Genomic DNA, 18,628 nt, shown 5'->3' with positions numbered 1-18,628 from the left:
ATGCTAAATGGCTATAATTTAAATGATAACATTTACATATACAAGTTTATATTCACAAATTATTTGTCTTGTGAAAACAATTTACTTCACCATGGATAATTATGTAAGGAAATTAAAGTGAAAAATAACTAAAAGAAAGTGTAGTATAGTAGAAAGAGCTCTGAATTTAGGGTTATAGATCTAGGGCTCCACAGAACCTTAGCAGTAACTAAGCAACTCTCTCTGAACCCTTTCTGTTTTATACTCGAGAAAACTGAGGCTCAGGGAATAAATGTCCAGGGCAGCTGAATCTTCATTCAGTTCTTCTGACTCCAGAGCCAATGTTTATATCAGGCTGTTTCTCTTTAAGTAAAAGGTTTGCTACTCCATTTCACAGGGTTATTGTGGAGAAAGTTCTTTGTAAACTTTAAAATTATATATAAATGTGAGTTAAACAATAATGGATGGCATATTCAATCCTTCTTTTGGTGATTTGTGGATGGCAGCCAATTTCTAAGAACCAAAGTACAAGGTTTAAATTCCTCAGAATGATGAAGAACCTAAAATCTATACATAGCTTTAGAGCCCACATCTTTCTCCAAAACTAAAAAAACATGTAGATGATGATCTTGGAAAATGATAAATGGGGGATGGGGGGAGGGAGAACAGTTTGTTCATAGGTGATGCTCTAATTTGAAAAAAAAAAGGGTATAAAACAATAATATTACAGGAGGAAAAGAAGGTGAAGTATATACATATGAAGAGTCTAATATTATAGAGAAGAGTGGTAAAATTAATCTGGTAAATAAATTTATATATAATTGTTAATATAATGGCAGTCATTAAGGGGGAGATTTCTCCAAAATAACTATAATTAGGATCATTTTTATTAACTGTCTTTTAAGTTTCTAATACATATAGCATATGTTGGCAGATTTCACTGAAAACAAATAGTTTTATCTGTCTCTCCTTTCTCTCTTTGCTTATCTGTTTCTTTCTATTTGCGTGTCAGTCTGTCTGTTTCACACACACACACACACACACACACACACACACACACACACACACAGGCACACAGCTGGTATTTATGGAGAGCTTAATGGCTTACAAAGTGCTTTCTTCACAAAACCCTTAAGAAGTAGATGGTATTAGAATGATCTCCACTTTAGGAAGTCAGGATCTTCTGTGGCTCAGAATGGTTAAATGATTTGATAAAGGTCTTAAGAGTTGGTAAATAGAGAAACAAGGCCCCAGAGACTTAAGAGTCCTGAAACCCCCTCTCTATTAGAGAAAGCTCCCTGTGTAGTTTCTTCACCACTTGTTTTGAGGTCCTGTTCCCAAGTCACAGTTCCACCAGATACTAAGACTATTGATTTCAAACAAGAAAGGACCTTCATGAACACTGAATAGAACCCACACATCTTACAGGACTCTAAGGCTCAGAGAAGTCAAGTGATATATCTAGCATCATAGAGCTGGTCAAGAACCTGAGGCAGAATTAGAACTCAGATGTTCCAGACTTAAAGCTTAGGGCTTTATCCAGACACTCTACCAAGTTGCCTCAGAGGTTATATGAAGGTCTCTACTCGTCTTTGGCATATTCTATTCTTGGAACCCAACCCAACCTACAGGCAGGACCTCACGACATTCATGTTTCCAGAAGGATAACTCTTCCTGAAATAGGTCTCTCAGGATGCAGATAAATTTATATGGATGGATAACAAAGCTACTTCAGTTCTAAGATGCCATTTTTAGAGCCTCTTCCCAGAATGATGGGATTCTCAGGTCCCTTCCCTTCACTGGCCTAATACAGAAGATGTTCTTACACATTTGTTATCAGCATAGAATATTGCTGTGCCTCTCACCACCTCACCTTCAGCTCTTGGGATTAAGAGGGCACCACTGCAATAACAAGAACTATAACAATATCAACAACTTAATATTAGATTTTCAAACAGCAGAAAGGGACCAAAAGGAGAAGTGAGAACAACAAAGACAAACTTCCCATACTTGATAGCTTTGTCCCATAATTTCCAGTTTACAGTTCTACTATTCATCGTATCAAAGATCAAAGAATCACAGAATTTGAGCCTTTTCCCTCAGAATATGAGGGATCTCAATGGTCAATCTATCAAAACACAAACACAAATGGAATTTCCAATAAAACATGGCCAACAAGTGGTTATCCAGCCTCCAACTTCAAAAGCAGTATCTTCTGTTTGATGTTCAAAGCCCTTCATAACTAATAACCTTTTTACCATGTACACTTCTTAGGTCTTACTCTCTAACACATACTAACCTTGGATCCAGTGACAAGGCTCTCCTGGCAATTCTATGGACAAGACACTCCATTTCTTGGCTCCAGGAACTTTCTCTGGCTGTCTTCTATGCCTGGAGTGTTTTCTTATCTCTATCTCTATATCTATTTATCTAGGTAGCTATCTATCTACCTATCTACCTATATATATATAATATCTATAACTTCTTATCTCTACCTATTTATTCCCAGGCTTCTAATACCAACTAAATTAGAAGCCTTTTTCCTCATCTCTCTTAATTTTAGTGCCTTCTCTTTCTTGTTTCCTATTTATTACATATATATCTTGTTTGTTCATATTTCTTATTTGCTTATTAGCTATAACATTTATGGAGCACTTTAAGGTTGCATTAAATATTATCTCATTATGTACTCATTACAACCCCAAGAGGTAAATTCTATTATTATCCCCACTTCACAACTGAGAAAACTGAGACAGAAGGTTAAGTGACTTGGCCATGGTCTCATAGTTATCTGAGGTCTGACTTGAACTTAGTTCTTGCTGAAGTCAGAGCCAATAGTTCTAATCCTTCTAATCCAATCCCCCTCATTTGGAAGTGAAGAAACTGTATTTCTGTCTTTGAATAACAGAAACAACAGTAATAAACAGCTGATGTATCTTTTCTGATCCATAGAACTACAAATGAAACACATATTTTTGTTCCATTTCACATAAGAAAACTGAGGCTCAGAGATGAGGTGAGTGTACTTCAAACTGGGGTTTCCCTTGATTCCAGGTCCACTGTTCTTCCCATTAACAACGTCTCTGGGCCCTGAAGTCTACTACTACTAAAATGCTGATCACTAATGGGTATTTAAAAGTACCATTAGTATAGTTTATGGCATTTGTTTGCAGACTACTAAATAATACAAGCAGAATTTTAAAAAATTAATTCAATTCTGTTCTGAATTTTTCATCTATGCAATTGTTTAGTGTAGAAGCAATGCACCATGGTGGATAATGTAGCAAGGTCTTAAGCAAGCCACGGTGATCTGAGTTAATCAAAGTCCCACATTTGGAATATGTAGCCTTTGTGCACCTGCGAACAATTTCAGCTTGCAGGGATCGAGGTAGGTGCTGATGTGCAATGGCAGAGGCAGTTTTCTGTACTGGGAGATCCATGTACCAATACTATTTCCCATTTCCATTGTTTAGGTAATCCATGATACATTCATGTTTTATGTACTTGGTAATACTAATAATTCCTTACAATTGTATAATGCTTTGTTAAAGTGCTTTCTGCACACATTATCTCATGTGTTGCTATTTCTAACTTATATGTGAAAAAACAGGCCAAAAAACAAAAACAAAAAAACAAACAAACAAAAAAAAACCAAACACTTGCCCTAAAGTCACCAACTATTAAGGAGCAGAGTCTAAACCAGAACTGAGACATTTTAGAGGCCTTCTACAATCCCTGCATGAGAAGATCTGTTACATAGTTTGCTGTCTGGAAAATGAACACTGACTAAATGCTTTAAACTCTTCTTTGACTCTTTTCATCATTCCAACTTACCAATGTCATCATCTGTCCGGTCAATTGGGTCTTTCTCTAAGCAATCTCTAACAATATCTCTGCTCATCAAAGGATCTGAGGCTCTCTCAATGTCCTCTTCATCATCGTCATCTTCTGAATCCACTGCAGTTTCTGGCAGCCCACTCAGGTCCATATCACCAGCCTCACTTTCAGTGGCCTGAAAAGATAGAATGATAGTCATTTAGAGCAAGATGATCCCTTAAAACCCAAATAATCTACACATGATTAAATGGATGCTTAAAAAATTATCTTTTCACCCTGTATAAACTTATCAGTTATCATGATATACCAGCAGGCCCCCATCTTGGATAAAGTCTACAAAAGCCTAATGTAAGGTATAATGAACAAAGGAAGCAGCTCACTCAATGGATTCCATGTTTTAACTGCAACAGGATTTTGCAATGTGAAGGTTTAGTTTAAATGGGTTAATATTATTATGATGAAACAGCATTGGTCTGGGGAAGATATGGGCTTTGCTCAATGCCACTATCTTACTATGTACACTAAGAAGGAATCCTGCCTATGAATACTGGCCAGATGTGTGACAATCTCTAAGAACTCTAGACAACCGATTATGAATGTAAACTACAGAAAAGATGCCAATCTGAAATGGTAAAAGGAATTCTTCATCTGGGAATTTCCAATAGCAATAGCACAGTGTAAAAATGGGAGATTTTGAGCCTTTGGACTTCATCCCCAAGAAGTCCCTTAGTATTTCCCAAAATTTCCTTTTCCTGAGTCCCCGCATTTTGCATGATTGTATTTAAGTGGCTATAACTCCCCCCTCTTCCTCTCTTTGGACCTGCAACCAGGCTGAATTCAGGCAGTTCTTTTGCCCTAGTTATTATTAATAAAACTTTGAAAATATAATGCTTAGTTATTGAATATTAATTTTAAAACTCACAAGAGGTATAGTCCCCATCCCTATATCTTACTTGTTCAGAGTAGGTTTTCCAAAGCAAAAATTACTAGATATTGTTTCTCTTAATTAAATGACCAAAAGCATCAATTATGATTTTGTAAATATAAAGTTGGAATCATCTAATCCAACTTCCATCATTTTATGTGTGGGGAAATCAGTACTCAGAGATCTTAAATGGGTGGCTCAATATCATAAGGTGGTAAAGGGTCAGAATTTGAACACAAACCCCCAAATCCAGCTTTGTTTCCAAAAAACAAACCAAAAAAGGAAAGGGGAGGGAGAGAGAGAGAGAGAGAGGGAGAGAGAGAGAGAGAGAGAGAGAGAGAGAGAGAGAGAGAGAGAGAGGGAGAGAGAAAGAGGAAGAGAGAGAGAGACAGAGAGAGAGAGAAACACATGAGGATATGAGGATCGGGGGCCGGGGGGAAGAGAAGAGACAGACAGATATAGACAGAGAGACAAAGAGAAAAAACTTTAGGATGATCGATTTAACAACCAAGAACATTATCAAGCAATGTAGTGTTTCAATTCCACATACATGGTATTCCCCAAATCTTATGCCGGTTTTAAACTTTAAAAGCTTAATAGTGTATTACACACACACACACACACACACACACACACACACACACACACACACACACACACACACACACACGTAAGCACAGAAAGAAAAATCACAGCTATGTAACATTTCCTACACTATCTTTCTTCAAGGTAGACAACAGAAAGACTCACACTCTTATTTTATATGAGAAATTGGCATCTCTCAGGGAGGCTCACAGACTTGCCCATGACCTTAAGGTTAATAAGTATCTGAGTGAAGACTTTAACCTATATCTTTCTCATTTGAAATCCAACAATTATTCACTCTGCTATATTATACTGCCCTGTCAGAGATAACCTAGAAGGGAAGAGAGATTTATTTTTAAAATTAAAGACAGTTTAGATGGATATATGAAATGTGAACCTTAATATCCAGCTAAATATCCATGAGTATCAAGATACACAAGTCACAACTAAGGTCCTTGAAACACTAGTAAGGAACTAAAAAATGCCTTTAACACCACATCACAAGTGCCATACACTGATGCAAAGTATTGATTCTTTAAATTTGGTTAAACCAACTGGGCAAAAAAGGAGACTTCCCAACAAAATTAAAGATTTTGGAGTCAATTGTATAAAGGAGACTGCAAAGATGATGAGAAGAGATATAGAAAAGCGCAAAAATCAAAATTGAAATTTTTATAGGAAAAAAACCATTGGTTTTAATGTCTAAAATTTTGAAATGGAACACTTACTAGCTGTATGACCCTGGGCAAATCACTTAACCTTGTTTGCCTCAGTTTTTTATCTATAAAATGAGCTAGAGAAGGAAATGGTAAACCTCTCCAATAACTATGCTAAGAAAATCTCAAATGGGGTCAAAGTCAGACATGACTGAACAACAACAACAAAGCATCTATAAGCCCTATAAGCTACAAATGTTGTCTAAAAACAAAACAAAACAAAAAAAAGCTTTCCAATAACAGCCTCTAAGTAGGATTTCTTTTCCAGAACCATATGTGCTGTGTTCAGTCAGTTTTCATTCACGTCTGACTCTTTGTGACCCCATTTGGGGTTTTCTTGGCAATATATGTAGCATGTGCAGTAGCCAGAGACAAAAGAGAAAAGAAAAAAGAAAAAAAGAAAGCTAAAAATCTCAGGCTTATCCCTTTGTCTAAATAATAGACTTAACAGAAAATCCCAGATAACTCAATTTTAAACAAAAAGGTTGAAGGTGAGGACACATAAGGCTGTATAACTCACAAGGATTTATGCAGATTGAACTGTGAAGTCCTTAAAAACATGCAGTCAAGACTTAAAAATCCAAGGAACATCATGAGTTACTAGAAGGCACAGAGAAAAGTCAAAGAAACTGTCATTAGGTAATCTGACCCAGTGGTGGCTAAAGTAAGAGATCAGCATTTGCTGTTGCTACTACCTTAGTTCTGAAGCCAGTAAATGCTGTAACCAATCACAGACTACAGTTACTTTTTTGGCTCTGTTCATTTGAACATTGAGGTATATTCCTCTTCAAATGTTCATTGTAGAACGAGGATTGGACTCTCTTTCAGGGACCGTGGGGTTCAGGTCTTTCCTCTTCTATTTACTGACTGGGTAACCTTGTTCACACATAGAATGCCTTTGTGACATTAAGCAAGCCAATTTACTTGCCCAGAATTTAATCCACTCATCTTCAAATGAAGGAGGTTCAATTAGACTTTTCAGCTCTAGATCTTATATGACAAGCATAGTGTTAAAATATTATAAATATAATTAATATTTGGTTTTTAGGTATTTTAATTGAGACCAAAAAAAACTGCAAACAAAAAAAAAACAACCCAAAACAAAAACTGAACCTCACTGCTATTACAACTTCTCTTGCCATCCCCTAGGGATAATATTCATTTCTAGGAACTCAATGTGAAGCTGTTCAGAGCTATAATTTATTTCAAGTGACTACATACTGTTGGGATTCATGTACTTGAAACTAAAAGTCATTTTTAGAGTTGGAAAGGTCAAATGAAAGACCCACTCCCCTCTTTCCATGGCTCTAAAATACCTGAAAAGTGGTCATTTAGAATCTAAAAACCTTCAAAGAGAAGGTACTACCTCTACCTCTCAGGGTGCATCACCCTCCACTTTTTGGATGAATCAAAATGTAATCAAAATGTTTTCTTTGACATTAAGTTTTGAATTTTCCTCTCTTCAACTCCTGTCTTTTCTTCATTTTGCCTCAGAGGGCCCAAAAGAAAAAGTCTAATACTCCTTTCTAATGACAAACATTCAAATAAGTAACTGCAGTTATCTTGTCCCCCTGAAACTTCTTTTCTTCTAGCTAAACATCAGTTCCACAAACTAATGTGTCACTGGTTAATTTAGTTGATCAGCACATCAAGAACCTAGCACAGTCACAGCATGATAAAAGACACTTAATAAAATGTTAGCTAACTGATCACATCTCTGGTCTCAGTTTTACAACCTAAACAAGAGAGGAAACTATTGAATCATGTATGTAAAAGGTCTCACCTAGCACTAAAATTCTTTGATTCTGTGAGTATTTCTCATAACTTGTTAAATTTGTTTATAGATATGTCTTACTCTTCAACATAAATGTCAAACTATCACCCCAATTTGAAAAGGCAAATGATTTTTTCAGAGTTCCATAAAAGCCCCATGAATCAAAACCCTCCCTTAAAAAAATCCCAACTTATTTCATGATACCAAATGACTAACATTAATTTCTCCTCTACATCCAATTGAATAGACTTTTGCAAAAGTATTTAATGTCTCACATTAGGAACAATAGTCCTTTTTCAGTCAATGAATGTATGTGTGTTATTGATCAGAAATCTTTTATGTGACAAATAACTACTTCTTTTGATTCAAAGGAATTTTAGCTATACTTTGGCATCTAGAAAGAATGAAAACAGAATATGCTATAAAGCAACCTGCCATCTAGTTTATGCTTCTTTTCCAACTGAATCCTATTTGTGGAGGCTTTTTAAATACAGGTTCATCTTCCAGCTCCATGAATTTCTATCCTAATTCAATCTGCTCCATCTTTCCTTCCTTGGAAATGATCTGATCATTATAGTCCTGCATTGGACCAGGTATAGGTGAGATGATAGCATTTCTGAAAGTTCCAAAATAGTCTCATAGATAAAGATGCTCCAAGTGATCCATGGGACACTAAATCACATGCTACAAGAAATTTTCAACAGCCAAGCCAATATAGTTTCTTTCATTTCCCTAGACAGGGTCTAGGAATACAGACACATAACCTAACCCAAAAAAGTGAGACTTTCCCTCCATTTTATACAACTTGCAGAGACTGTATTTCTCTGGGAAAAAAACTTCAAGAGCCCAAGACATCTCTACTTCATGATGAAACAGCCAAAAAGAAATGTGATGCATAAATATAACCGATATTTAATACATTGGTTTTTATATCAGCTACACTTTCGCCACAAAATTGGACTTGCATGAAATGGGCAAACTAAAGTTTATTTTTTCCCCAGTGTGCTCTTTGTTAGTTCCCTATAATTCAAGGAAGGAAACATATATCCCAATCAATATCATACAACATAGCCCAGTCAATAAGCATGTATCTACCATCTATTATGTGTGAAGCACTGAGGATATTTTTAAAAAGGCATAAAACCCCCCAAACAGACCAAAAACTGTTCCCTGTCCTCTGAGAGCTCAGGTTAATAGAGCAAGAATAGGCAAATATCTAAGTACAAACAGATAAAAGAAGGAAATTTTTAGAAAGAAGGCACTAACATTAATGTAGAAAAGGAATGAGAACATTATTTGTATGCTTTCCTCATTAAGAACCAAAACATTCTGTCAAGTTAGAATTCTAAGGTGATCAGACCTCTATTTCCTTTTCTAAAGAAAGTTTTCTAGGTTTCATTAAACATAAAAACAAAACAAAGTTCAAAAATAACATGACCATGATACAAAAAGTGAGATCTATGCACAGTCCTGGCAGAGGAGGACTGAAATGTTATTTAATATCATTATCTTATTTCTCCTCCGGAAGAAAATAGGAAAAACAAAAAGCTACACTCACTACCAAGAAGGTTTAACAGGGACCTTTTTGCTGGTCATAATCATTGCACTTCAGCTAGAACCCTACAAACCATCTGACCCAACTCCACTATTTACAGGCAAGAAAACTGCTGGTCAGAAATTAAATGACTTACCCAAAAAAGTTAGCTGCAGATCCAAGATGAGAACCTTGGTCTTTTTCTACTACACCACAATCCCTCCCACACATCCAGAATTTGCAAGGGGCCATTCACAGAGCAGGTGCTGATATAAGGCTTCTGAATAAATTATCTTCATCTGAGAACTTTTCCTGAAAACTGCCTCTTGACCCTTCATATTGAATCACTGTGCTACTGAGATTCAGATTGCTCTATGGAAGCAAAGAAAGCCTCATGGAAATGATCTGTCTTATGCAGCTACATTCCATGTTAGGAATATAAGATGCATTTTAAAAATGCACTCAATACTAACATTTAAAACAAATTCTTAAAAAATACAAATAAAGGAGTGCCTTCATATTACAAAAGGATTCATTACTTTTATAGCATATTTCTTTGCATGGCAAGTTCCCCAGTGCATTTCAAACATAATGCAATTTACAGAAATTTTTCAGCAATACTGCTATTATATAAAGTGAATTATAACTATATTTTATGCAACAATACCTTACCCCACCCCGTTTCCCACTTTTCATTGGCAACTCTGATTGTTCACCTTATCAGGAAAAACACACAAGAGGACATATTATGAAGCCGGAAAGTGTACAATCTGTTTGCAGGATAAAGTAAAGCAATGCAAAGACATCATGGGAAAAAGCAAAAACAATAGTCCCCACCTTGCCTAGTTTGGAGAAAATTCTCACAGGCTCAGCTTTCCTCAATGTCAAATAGCTTCTAGATTCAATAAATACTCATGCCTTCATTGAGAAAGTAGTTCCTATGTGCAAGAAGCCCCAATGAAATGCCTTTTACTTTTCCAAGCCAATAAAAGATGAAAGAGTTTGAACATGCACCTTCTAATACATAAACAAAGACTACTCTTGCTACATTCTTCTGGCAAACTTAAAGGAGCAGCATAATCTTAGCTTGATCTGTGTCTGAAGCCCTCTCACTCTAGAAGACATTAAAAACGTCAACCTTAAAATGTTCCCATTAAAGAGCCCCCAACTGTATTCTCCCCACAGAAAAAGCTTATAAACTTCTTTAGGAATTCAATTCTTGTACTAAATGAATTTATCTTTCTCGTGCCACACGACACCAAGATTTAGCTTCTACATTTTATTTAAAAAGAAATATTCTCAGATCAATATTGAAAACATCTAATGATTCAGTTTCATGATTTATTTTTTTAAAGATCTATGAATGTTTTCCCTGAAAATAGCTGTTATTAAAATGATATAAGCAAAATTTCAACAACAAATTAAGAAAATAGTAAATACTAAAATGATAGGCAATGAAGATTAGTTCATTTAACCAAGATACTAATTGACTGAAAAGGAAACATCTGAACACAGTTCTATTATCATTAAGCACTCAGGTACCACTTTCAATTTCATCTGGAAAGTGTTCAGATAATTAACTTCCACATAATCACCAAGCAAAAAGTACCTTACCTATAAGTTGGATGTATGAATTTCAAAATTACTGAATTTGACCAAGGGAATTGATGTGCTCTTCTAAACCCATGATAAAAACATTTATAACTTCATATACCTGGGAGTAACTTAGAAAGGCGAAAAAAAAAACAAACTATCTCCTTCTGTCTTCCCTTACAAAATGCCACTCTTAAGTCTGCAGTGTGATCTACGATCCCCTGACCCTTCAGTTCTCTTTCTGACTATCTCCTTTGCACTAAGCACTCTTCTTTTCCCCACCTTGATCCCTTGGTGAAACAATCCAACTCTCCTCCCTGCCATCCTCAGTTTCTTGATCATATCACTGATTATAACCTTTAAAGCTTCAGCCTTGGATCACTCTTACCATCTGCCACCTGCACTCCTACATATCTACTGCTGAACAAAGAGGGATAAAAGTCACATAATCACAATTGTGCTGACTTGGGTCCACTAAAAATTTGTTATACAACCTCAATCCAGCCTTCAATTTGGCTATGCATCCCACTATACCTTCTTAATTCTCTGTCCCACCGCAGCTCATCTTTTCTCAAAAATCACTTGCTCTCCTTTCCTTTATTCTCTTAGATGAGAACCTTGACTCATATCTTACAAAAAAATAAATAAACGGAGGCCATTCATCATGAGTTTCTTCTTCTACTCTCTTTCTCATCTATCACTCTGATGCCTTCCTGCTACTGTCTCCTCCTTCACTCCTGTCTTACATGATGAGGTGGCCTTACTCCTTACTAAAGCTAAATAACCCCTCCACCTATACAAGCAATGCCCTTCCATCCCATCTCTTGCAACAGACTGCACTCTGTCATCCCCATCTCATCACTTATTTTAAATCTCTTTTCCTACTAAATCAGCTCCCATTGCCCTCCCCATCCTAGAAAACAAAAACAATCATAACCACAACAACAAACAAACAAACAAAAAACACCTCTTCACTTAATTCTTCCATTTCTGCTAACTACAATCTGATATCTCTTCTTTCTTGAAAAGGACATCTATAATAGGTACTTCTACTTTTCTCATCTCACTCCCTTAAAACCCCTTACGGTCATGGTTTCAAACCTTATCATCCTTCCGGAACTGCTCTCTCTAAAGTTACCAATAATTTCTTAGTTGCCAAATCCAATGGCCTTTTCTCAGTTCTCATTCTCCTTGAACTTTCTGTTGTTTTTGACACTGTTAATCACCCTCTCCTTGATATTTTCTTCTCTCTGAGTTTTCAAAATATTCTCTCTTCTAGTTCTCCTCCACAGACCACTCCTTTGTCTCCTTTGTGGAATCTTCCAGCAGATCAAGACCACTAACTAACTGGGTCCTCTTCTGTTCTCTTCCCATAGGACTTCTTTTTTTTTTTATCTCATCAATTTCAATTAATTTAATTGCCAACTTTGTTGATTTCCAACCTAACTATCTTGCCCCAAGCTCATGCCTGATTTTTAATCTTGGATGTGAGCTGGATGTCCAACAGGCATCTTAAAATAAACAGGTCCAAAATGGAATTAATTTTCTTTTCCCTAAACTTGCTCCCTCTCGTCTACCTTCCATATTACTGTAGAGGGCAACACTAAACTCTTAGTCCTTTAAGCTCATAACCTAAGAAACATCCAGGACTTCTCACTATCTCTTACCTCCAGTATCTAATATGTTGCCAAGATCTATTGCATGGATTATTGTAATAGCCTGTCTCTACTCCATTCCAATACAAATTCCATTCAGCTATCAATGTGATTCTCTCTGTCTCTCTCTGTCTCTCTGTCTCTCTCTGTCTCTGTCTCTGTCTCTGTCTCTCTCTCTCTCTCTCTCTCTCTCACACACACACACACACACACACACACATTGTTTGCAAGATAATACCATCCTTTTTTTTTACTTCCCTGCATTCCCTTAAGATCTGACTCAAATTCCCCTCTTCATTCTAGTGTCTTCCCTCCCTTAATTATTTCCTATTACCCCTTATATACTTTATTTCTACATATTTGTTTGCATACTCTAATTAAACTCTAAAACTCCTTGAGGACAATGACTGTCTTTTCCTTTTTTTTTTAATCTTTTGAATCCCTACTTCTTAGCATAGTGCCAGGATCATGAATATGCTTTAAAAATGTTTACTAACTGATTGTTTGAAGGATATAAAATCTTATAAATATAAATATAAAATGCTTAGTACTCAACTTACTCAAATAGGCTGAGTTCAAGTCCCACCTCTGACACATAAAGGTTCTCTGATCCTGGGCAAGTAAATCAATGAACCTTTCATTGCACTTGACTTTTAGTTGCAGAAAAGAGAGAGCTTCTCCTTGACAGCTTCCTACACCAATGAAATGACAGCTCCTGGCCCAATTCCAGTCTCTATTGTTGGACTTCATATAGCATCCTAGTGTCTACGAGCACTTGGCTTCTTTTCCTTGTCAAAGATGTTTAGGATGTTGTTTTCAGTCTGATTTCCTTTTGCCTTAAGTTGTTGTTCAGTAATTTCCATAAGTACATTTAGTAGCTTACATTAAAAAAATATTATATCAAAAATACCCATATCTCAGACAAGAGAAGTATTATAGAGGCAGAGCAATTAAGTCAGTATAATATTAAAAACAGATGCATTTAATTGTCACTTAAAGAAGTCCCTTATATTTCATTCTTTTATATGAACTACAAAAAAGGAGAAACATTCATGATTGAATTTTCTTTAAAGGATCTGTTTCAAAAGAAAGTTTCTCACAGAATTAAATTTATGCACAATCAATGAACTAATCATTTTCTAAATAGTCATATACATAGACAGATGCATATGCACATGTATTTATGTTAAATAAACATGATATATACTATTATGTATGTAAAAATAAAAATTATTCTACATTGACGATACTCAAGGGTTTAAGGCCCTTGGTTAGGGTCTGATATTTGACTACATTAACCTTAAAACTTGACCAATGGAATGAAAAAGTTCCATTCTGTTTCTACCACAATCAGAATATCTGGGTAGCTAAGATGTCAGAACCATATTATGAAGGTAGGGAATTATAGGTGAATACCCTTCCTCGTTTCCACAGAACTTCACACCCCAGCCCCAAGTCTCCAAGAGTAGGAAGAACTTTCTACCAACATTAGTGTTTAAAATTTATCCTTTGGGTTATTTGCCTATGCCACCATTTCACTTCTTCACATATGGAAAGATATGATCACAATAATGAGCCTCAGAATATGTAACATAAGATAGGTCTGAAGACCAGAGTACATACTATCTTTCACTTAATTTGAGCTATTATATGACCTTTACTTGCCCATTCTTTTGTCCTAATAAGGCATGGGTGTTCAACATCATTATAAAATGAATTTAAAAACAAGACATCTATAATGTTAAAGAATAATAAACATCTTAACATATAATTACAACTTACTTTTAGTTAAAATAGAACATGATGACTCTAGGAAGCTAGTAAATTTATAGCTAACAGAGCAAAATGCATTTAATAATGAAAATGTTTAAAAGCCTGGGAAGAAAGGACCTCTGGCACACCTTTTAAAATACCCCAAAGTAAATGCAAAGTATGAGTCACCTTTTAAAAGTCAAAATTCTATATTTTCTGAATCCAGCTCACTTTGGGTTTAAGTAGCAACCCTGACTTGAACAGGATCCCAATCGATTGGTTACTTTGCTTAATTTAATCTAAAACAGAAACTGAGCACTATCAAACATGGTGGTGATCTTGTAACAATCTTAGAAAGAAGACTGAACTATATATTTCCTTTCAATAAATCACAATTTCTCTTTATTCTAACACTGTCATAATTTGACTTGTTATATATGGAATTTTTGTTGTAAATTTTCTTACTGATGTCTTTGATTATCTACAAATTAGTACTAATGAGGAAAGCTGAGAGATGCCAAGGAGCAAAACGAGGAGAGAAATGTCTGTATTTTCTTCTCAGTGATTACCACTGCGTAATTTTTTTTCCACTACAAATGCTAAGAGCAGTTTGAAGAGCTATCAAAAGATGCCAAGAACAAATTTTTTTATCATCTTTCTCATCTGAAGCATAAAATGGTTTTAAAATTATTTAATAAACCTTAATGGAAATATTTAGAAATCTACTCTGAAAAACACATGAGTAAAACCTCTAAAGCTCTGGAGATAATCCAGTAATCATGATATAATTCAATTCATAAAGAGTTACCAAGTGCTTTCTATGTATAGGCAATGTGGATACCAGGATTTTTTTTTTTTAAGTAGGTATTTACCCTCATGAACTTTATGGTCTCAGAAGCCAAAATGGCTCTTGACCCCATTCCAAGTTATTCTACATGGAAATGGCAATTCCAAGTAAATTTTTTATTTCCTCTATTACATAAAAGATTCAACAACATGTTTGTTCTGCAGCACTGTTTTAATAAATTTAAAAAATTTTTAATTTCCATTATTTTTCCAAATCAGATCACTTACAAGGCAATGACTAATGAGGACCTTGTGTTCTAATGGAAAGAGAGATGATGGGCTCAGAACAAAAATGACAAGTTTATTTGTTTTCTCTTAGACATGGTCAATGAAGGAATTTATTTTGCTTAACTGATATATTTTTGAGATGAGTTTTTTTTTCTTTCTTTGTGAGGGAAAGGAGCTTGATTTTTGTAGATTGGAGAAAAAAACTAAAATTGTTCAAGTCATATAACAGTGTAAATAGGTGGCTCAGTGGATAAGAGACTTAGGAACGGAGACAGCAGATTCAAATCTGGTCTCAGATATCTCCTACCAGGGTAAGTCTGGGCAAGTCACTTAACCACAATTACCTAACCCTTAGTGCTCTTCTGCCTTGGAACCAATATTTAGCATCAATTCTAAAACAGAAGATAAAAGTTTAAAAAAAAAAGTCATGTCACTTAGTATAGAGGACTAAAAAGGGTGGATGCTTGACATAGTAGAAAGTATCATAGATTAAGAGGCAGAGGATACATGTTTAAATCTTAACTTTGAATTGTGCAATTTGTGTGACCTTGAGCAAGTCATATAACCTCTCTTGGTCTCAGTTTCCTCATCTATAAATTCAAAATATTAGAATTAAGTGGTATCAAACTCACAAAGGATCCATATGCTCTGCAATGTTGCTTAGAAAACTTCAAATTAGTGTTCTCTATGTTCTGTTGTATTTGTTTATTTTGTTAAATATTTTCCAATTACATTTTCATCTGTTTCAGATTTCCCTAGGGATTGATGCTGGTTGGCTCTTTTGACAGGAGTAAATGACCTCACTAAATTATCCTCCAACTGCCCATCCAGAACCTTATTTTAGTAAAAAGAAAAATTTTTTGGGTGGGGAGGGGGAGTAAATTCTTTGAATATTTACTATTTTACTCAGTTAAACTGAGTGGTGAAATGACTGATGGATGTAATATCACCATAATGTGCATTGAAACACTTTTATGAGTCCATATTTTTGATGATTTGTCCCCTTTGTCCCCCAATCCCCCAAAATTGCATATACTTAGAAAAATGAGATTGGAGAAAAATAACAAAGCAAATCACTTTCTTACCTGGTAGATATCAGAGAGGCTGCTGCTTCCAGAATCACTGGTGATGCTACATCCTGAATGACTGGAAGAAACGTGGGTCACCTGGGGGTGGAGACTGTCAGTGAGGTGGAGTTTTGTGAAATCTGCCGGAAGCTAAAGGAGGAAAAAGAAAAATGTTACAATTTTAATCAGATTCTTCTAAACATTAATAAAAATGTGATTTCATATACTCTGAACTATCACCCCTCCCATTAAAAAAAAAACTTGTTGGAAAGATTTTTGTCCATTCAAAAATTTTACAGAGGTGCTCACATTTACACAGTAGGGATATATCTTAAAATTAAGACAAACTTGAAACTTCAACCCACCCAATTCACCTAATCTAAAACAAGGAAAAACAAATTTGACAACAAGGTACTTGTTGAAAGCTATTTTAAAAATTAAATTACCCTGGGCAAGTCATTTAATTCCCATTTCCTAGTCCTTACTGCTCTTCTCCCTTGGAACCAATACACAGTATTGATTCAAAGACAGAAGGTAAGGGTTAAAACAAAACAAAACAAAACAAAACACACACACACACACACACACACACACACACACACACACACACACACGAATAGCATTAAGGTTAAAGGTAAATGGTATATTTTCATCTAAGCAGGTGAAATGGAATACTTTTTCAGAGACCACAAGGCAAATTTGTAAACTTTAAATCATTGTGTGGGTTCTTCTGTGTTAAAATATGCATTTCATTTACCCTTGAAATAAGATCATGCAATGTTTTGCATGATTGTACATGTCTACCTTATATCAAATTGCTTGTTGTCTCAGGGAGGAAGAAGAGGATTGAAAAGAATATGGAATTCAAAATTTTTAAAAATGAATGTTTAAAATTGTTTTCATATGTAATGAAAAAATGAAAACTGAAAAAATATTTTAAGATAAAGTGGAGGGGGGTGGAAATAAGATCCTGTGGTTTTTTTTTAGACTCATTATCTATAGTGTAGGGAAGGTATAGAGAAATTCTACTTAGATACATCAATATAATAAAATTGGCAAAGAAGCTCAGGGTGGAATTTTCTGTTTTGTAAAGGAAAAAATATCCCAAGTTTTCCTATACTTAAAACAATTAGCCAATGAGACCTGACTCATATAACTATAGGATACAAGAATAGGCAAAATCCTTTTTCCATTCAGCTACATCTATTTTCAAGAGGCCAATTTAGTGAACACCTGTGCATTTAACCTTTGGGCATACTGATAGCATAATAACCTATAAGTTATAATCTTTCAAATAGAAATACTTTAATAAAAAATCATGGAAAATGTGAAAAGTTTGCAAGAATGTTTAGGGTATTGCCTAGTTCTAAATGTCATCTTCCTTTTGGTCCTTTTACAAGCAGGACTTTTACTAGAAATACAAATAAAAATTGTGAAGTCATGAAAATAATTATATTGATAACTCAATCAAATAAGTATTTATTGGGTGCTTATCAACAACTGGGGAGGGAGAGACATAAACAGTCACTGACTTCAAAAAGGAATGTAAATGTTAAGTTAAATAGGCTAAATAAGCACTAATAACAATGATGATAATAAAACGAAGGTGAGTAAATAGAAGAAATAATAGCAATAAATTACATACACTATATGTACTTTTTAGAAACTATTCTTGTCATTACAATATTATTTTATTTCTTCTGACAACCCTTCGGAGAAAGTTCTTTTCAGAACAACATAACAAAGGCAAGTATCTTCAAAAGAAAACTTAACCATGAACCAATAAACATATTGCCAGTGAAAAATCCGAAGGTTACAAGAAGGCACTGTATTTACTCAAAATGGCATTGGTTATTATTTCTGTTCTTTGAAATGATACCATTACTTAACAAAACAGAAGCTAACATAACTCAGAGCTACTTCATTGATCTCTTACCCTTTTCTCCTGTTTTTTTTTTTTACCCATTTTAAATTGTCTTTTCTACTTTTTTACCCACACAGAACCTACCAACTACCTACTCACTAGAGTTTGGGCTGGTACCACTATGGAAGTGAAGACTATGATGATTCAAGTTCATTGTTTTAAGATCTCCTACATCAGCCAGTGTTTAGGTTTTAGCCCACACACAATAGCTAT

General features: G+C 35.1%; 1 protein-coding gene and 1 long non-coding RNA gene across 30 annotated transcripts in view; one reads left to right on the top strand and one right to left on the bottom strand.

The window, feature by feature from the left end:
* LOC103103534 (uncharacterized) overlaps positions 1 to 16,762 on the top strand; it is a 46,344-nt gene extending 29,582 nt beyond the window's left edge. For 9 of the 11 annotated variants that reach the window (XR_008912924.1, XR_008912933.1, XR_008912929.1 and 6 more), the window contains one exon: positions 16,517 to 16,762. This is a non-coding gene — a long non-coding RNA (uncharacterized LOC103103534). Of the gene's footprint in view, positions 1 to 2,931; positions 2,996 to 16,516 lie in introns of all 11 variants that reach the window. The other 2 variants (XR_008912932.1, XR_001622899.2) reach the window with 1 other exon arrangement.
* RAPGEF2 (Rap guanine nucleotide exchange factor 2) overlaps positions 1 to 18,628 on the bottom strand; it is a 315,781-nt gene that overhangs the window by 51,328 nt on the left and 245,825 nt on the right. For all 19 annotated transcript variants that reach the window (XM_056802818.1, XM_056802822.1, XM_056802824.1 and 16 more), the window contains 2 exons: positions 16,510 to 16,641; positions 3,814 to 3,991 (listed from right to left, as the gene is read on the bottom strand). In XM_056802818.1, the coding sequence (XP_056658796.1) occupies positions 3,814 to 3,991; positions 16,510 to 16,641 (310 nt within the window). The remainder of the gene's footprint in view (positions 1 to 3,813; positions 3,992 to 16,509; positions 16,642 to 18,628) is intronic.

The sequence above is a fragment of the Monodelphis domestica genome, chromosome 6 (assembly GCF_027887165.1).
Source record: "Monodelphis domestica isolate mMonDom1 chromosome 6, mMonDom1.pri, whole genome shotgun sequence".
Classification (NCBI taxonomy): Eukaryota; Metazoa; Chordata; class Mammalia; order Didelphimorphia; family Didelphidae; genus Monodelphis; species Monodelphis domestica.
The sequence above is the reverse complement of the archived record's forward strand: the minus strand, read 5'-3'. Positions and strand labels throughout refer to the sequence as shown.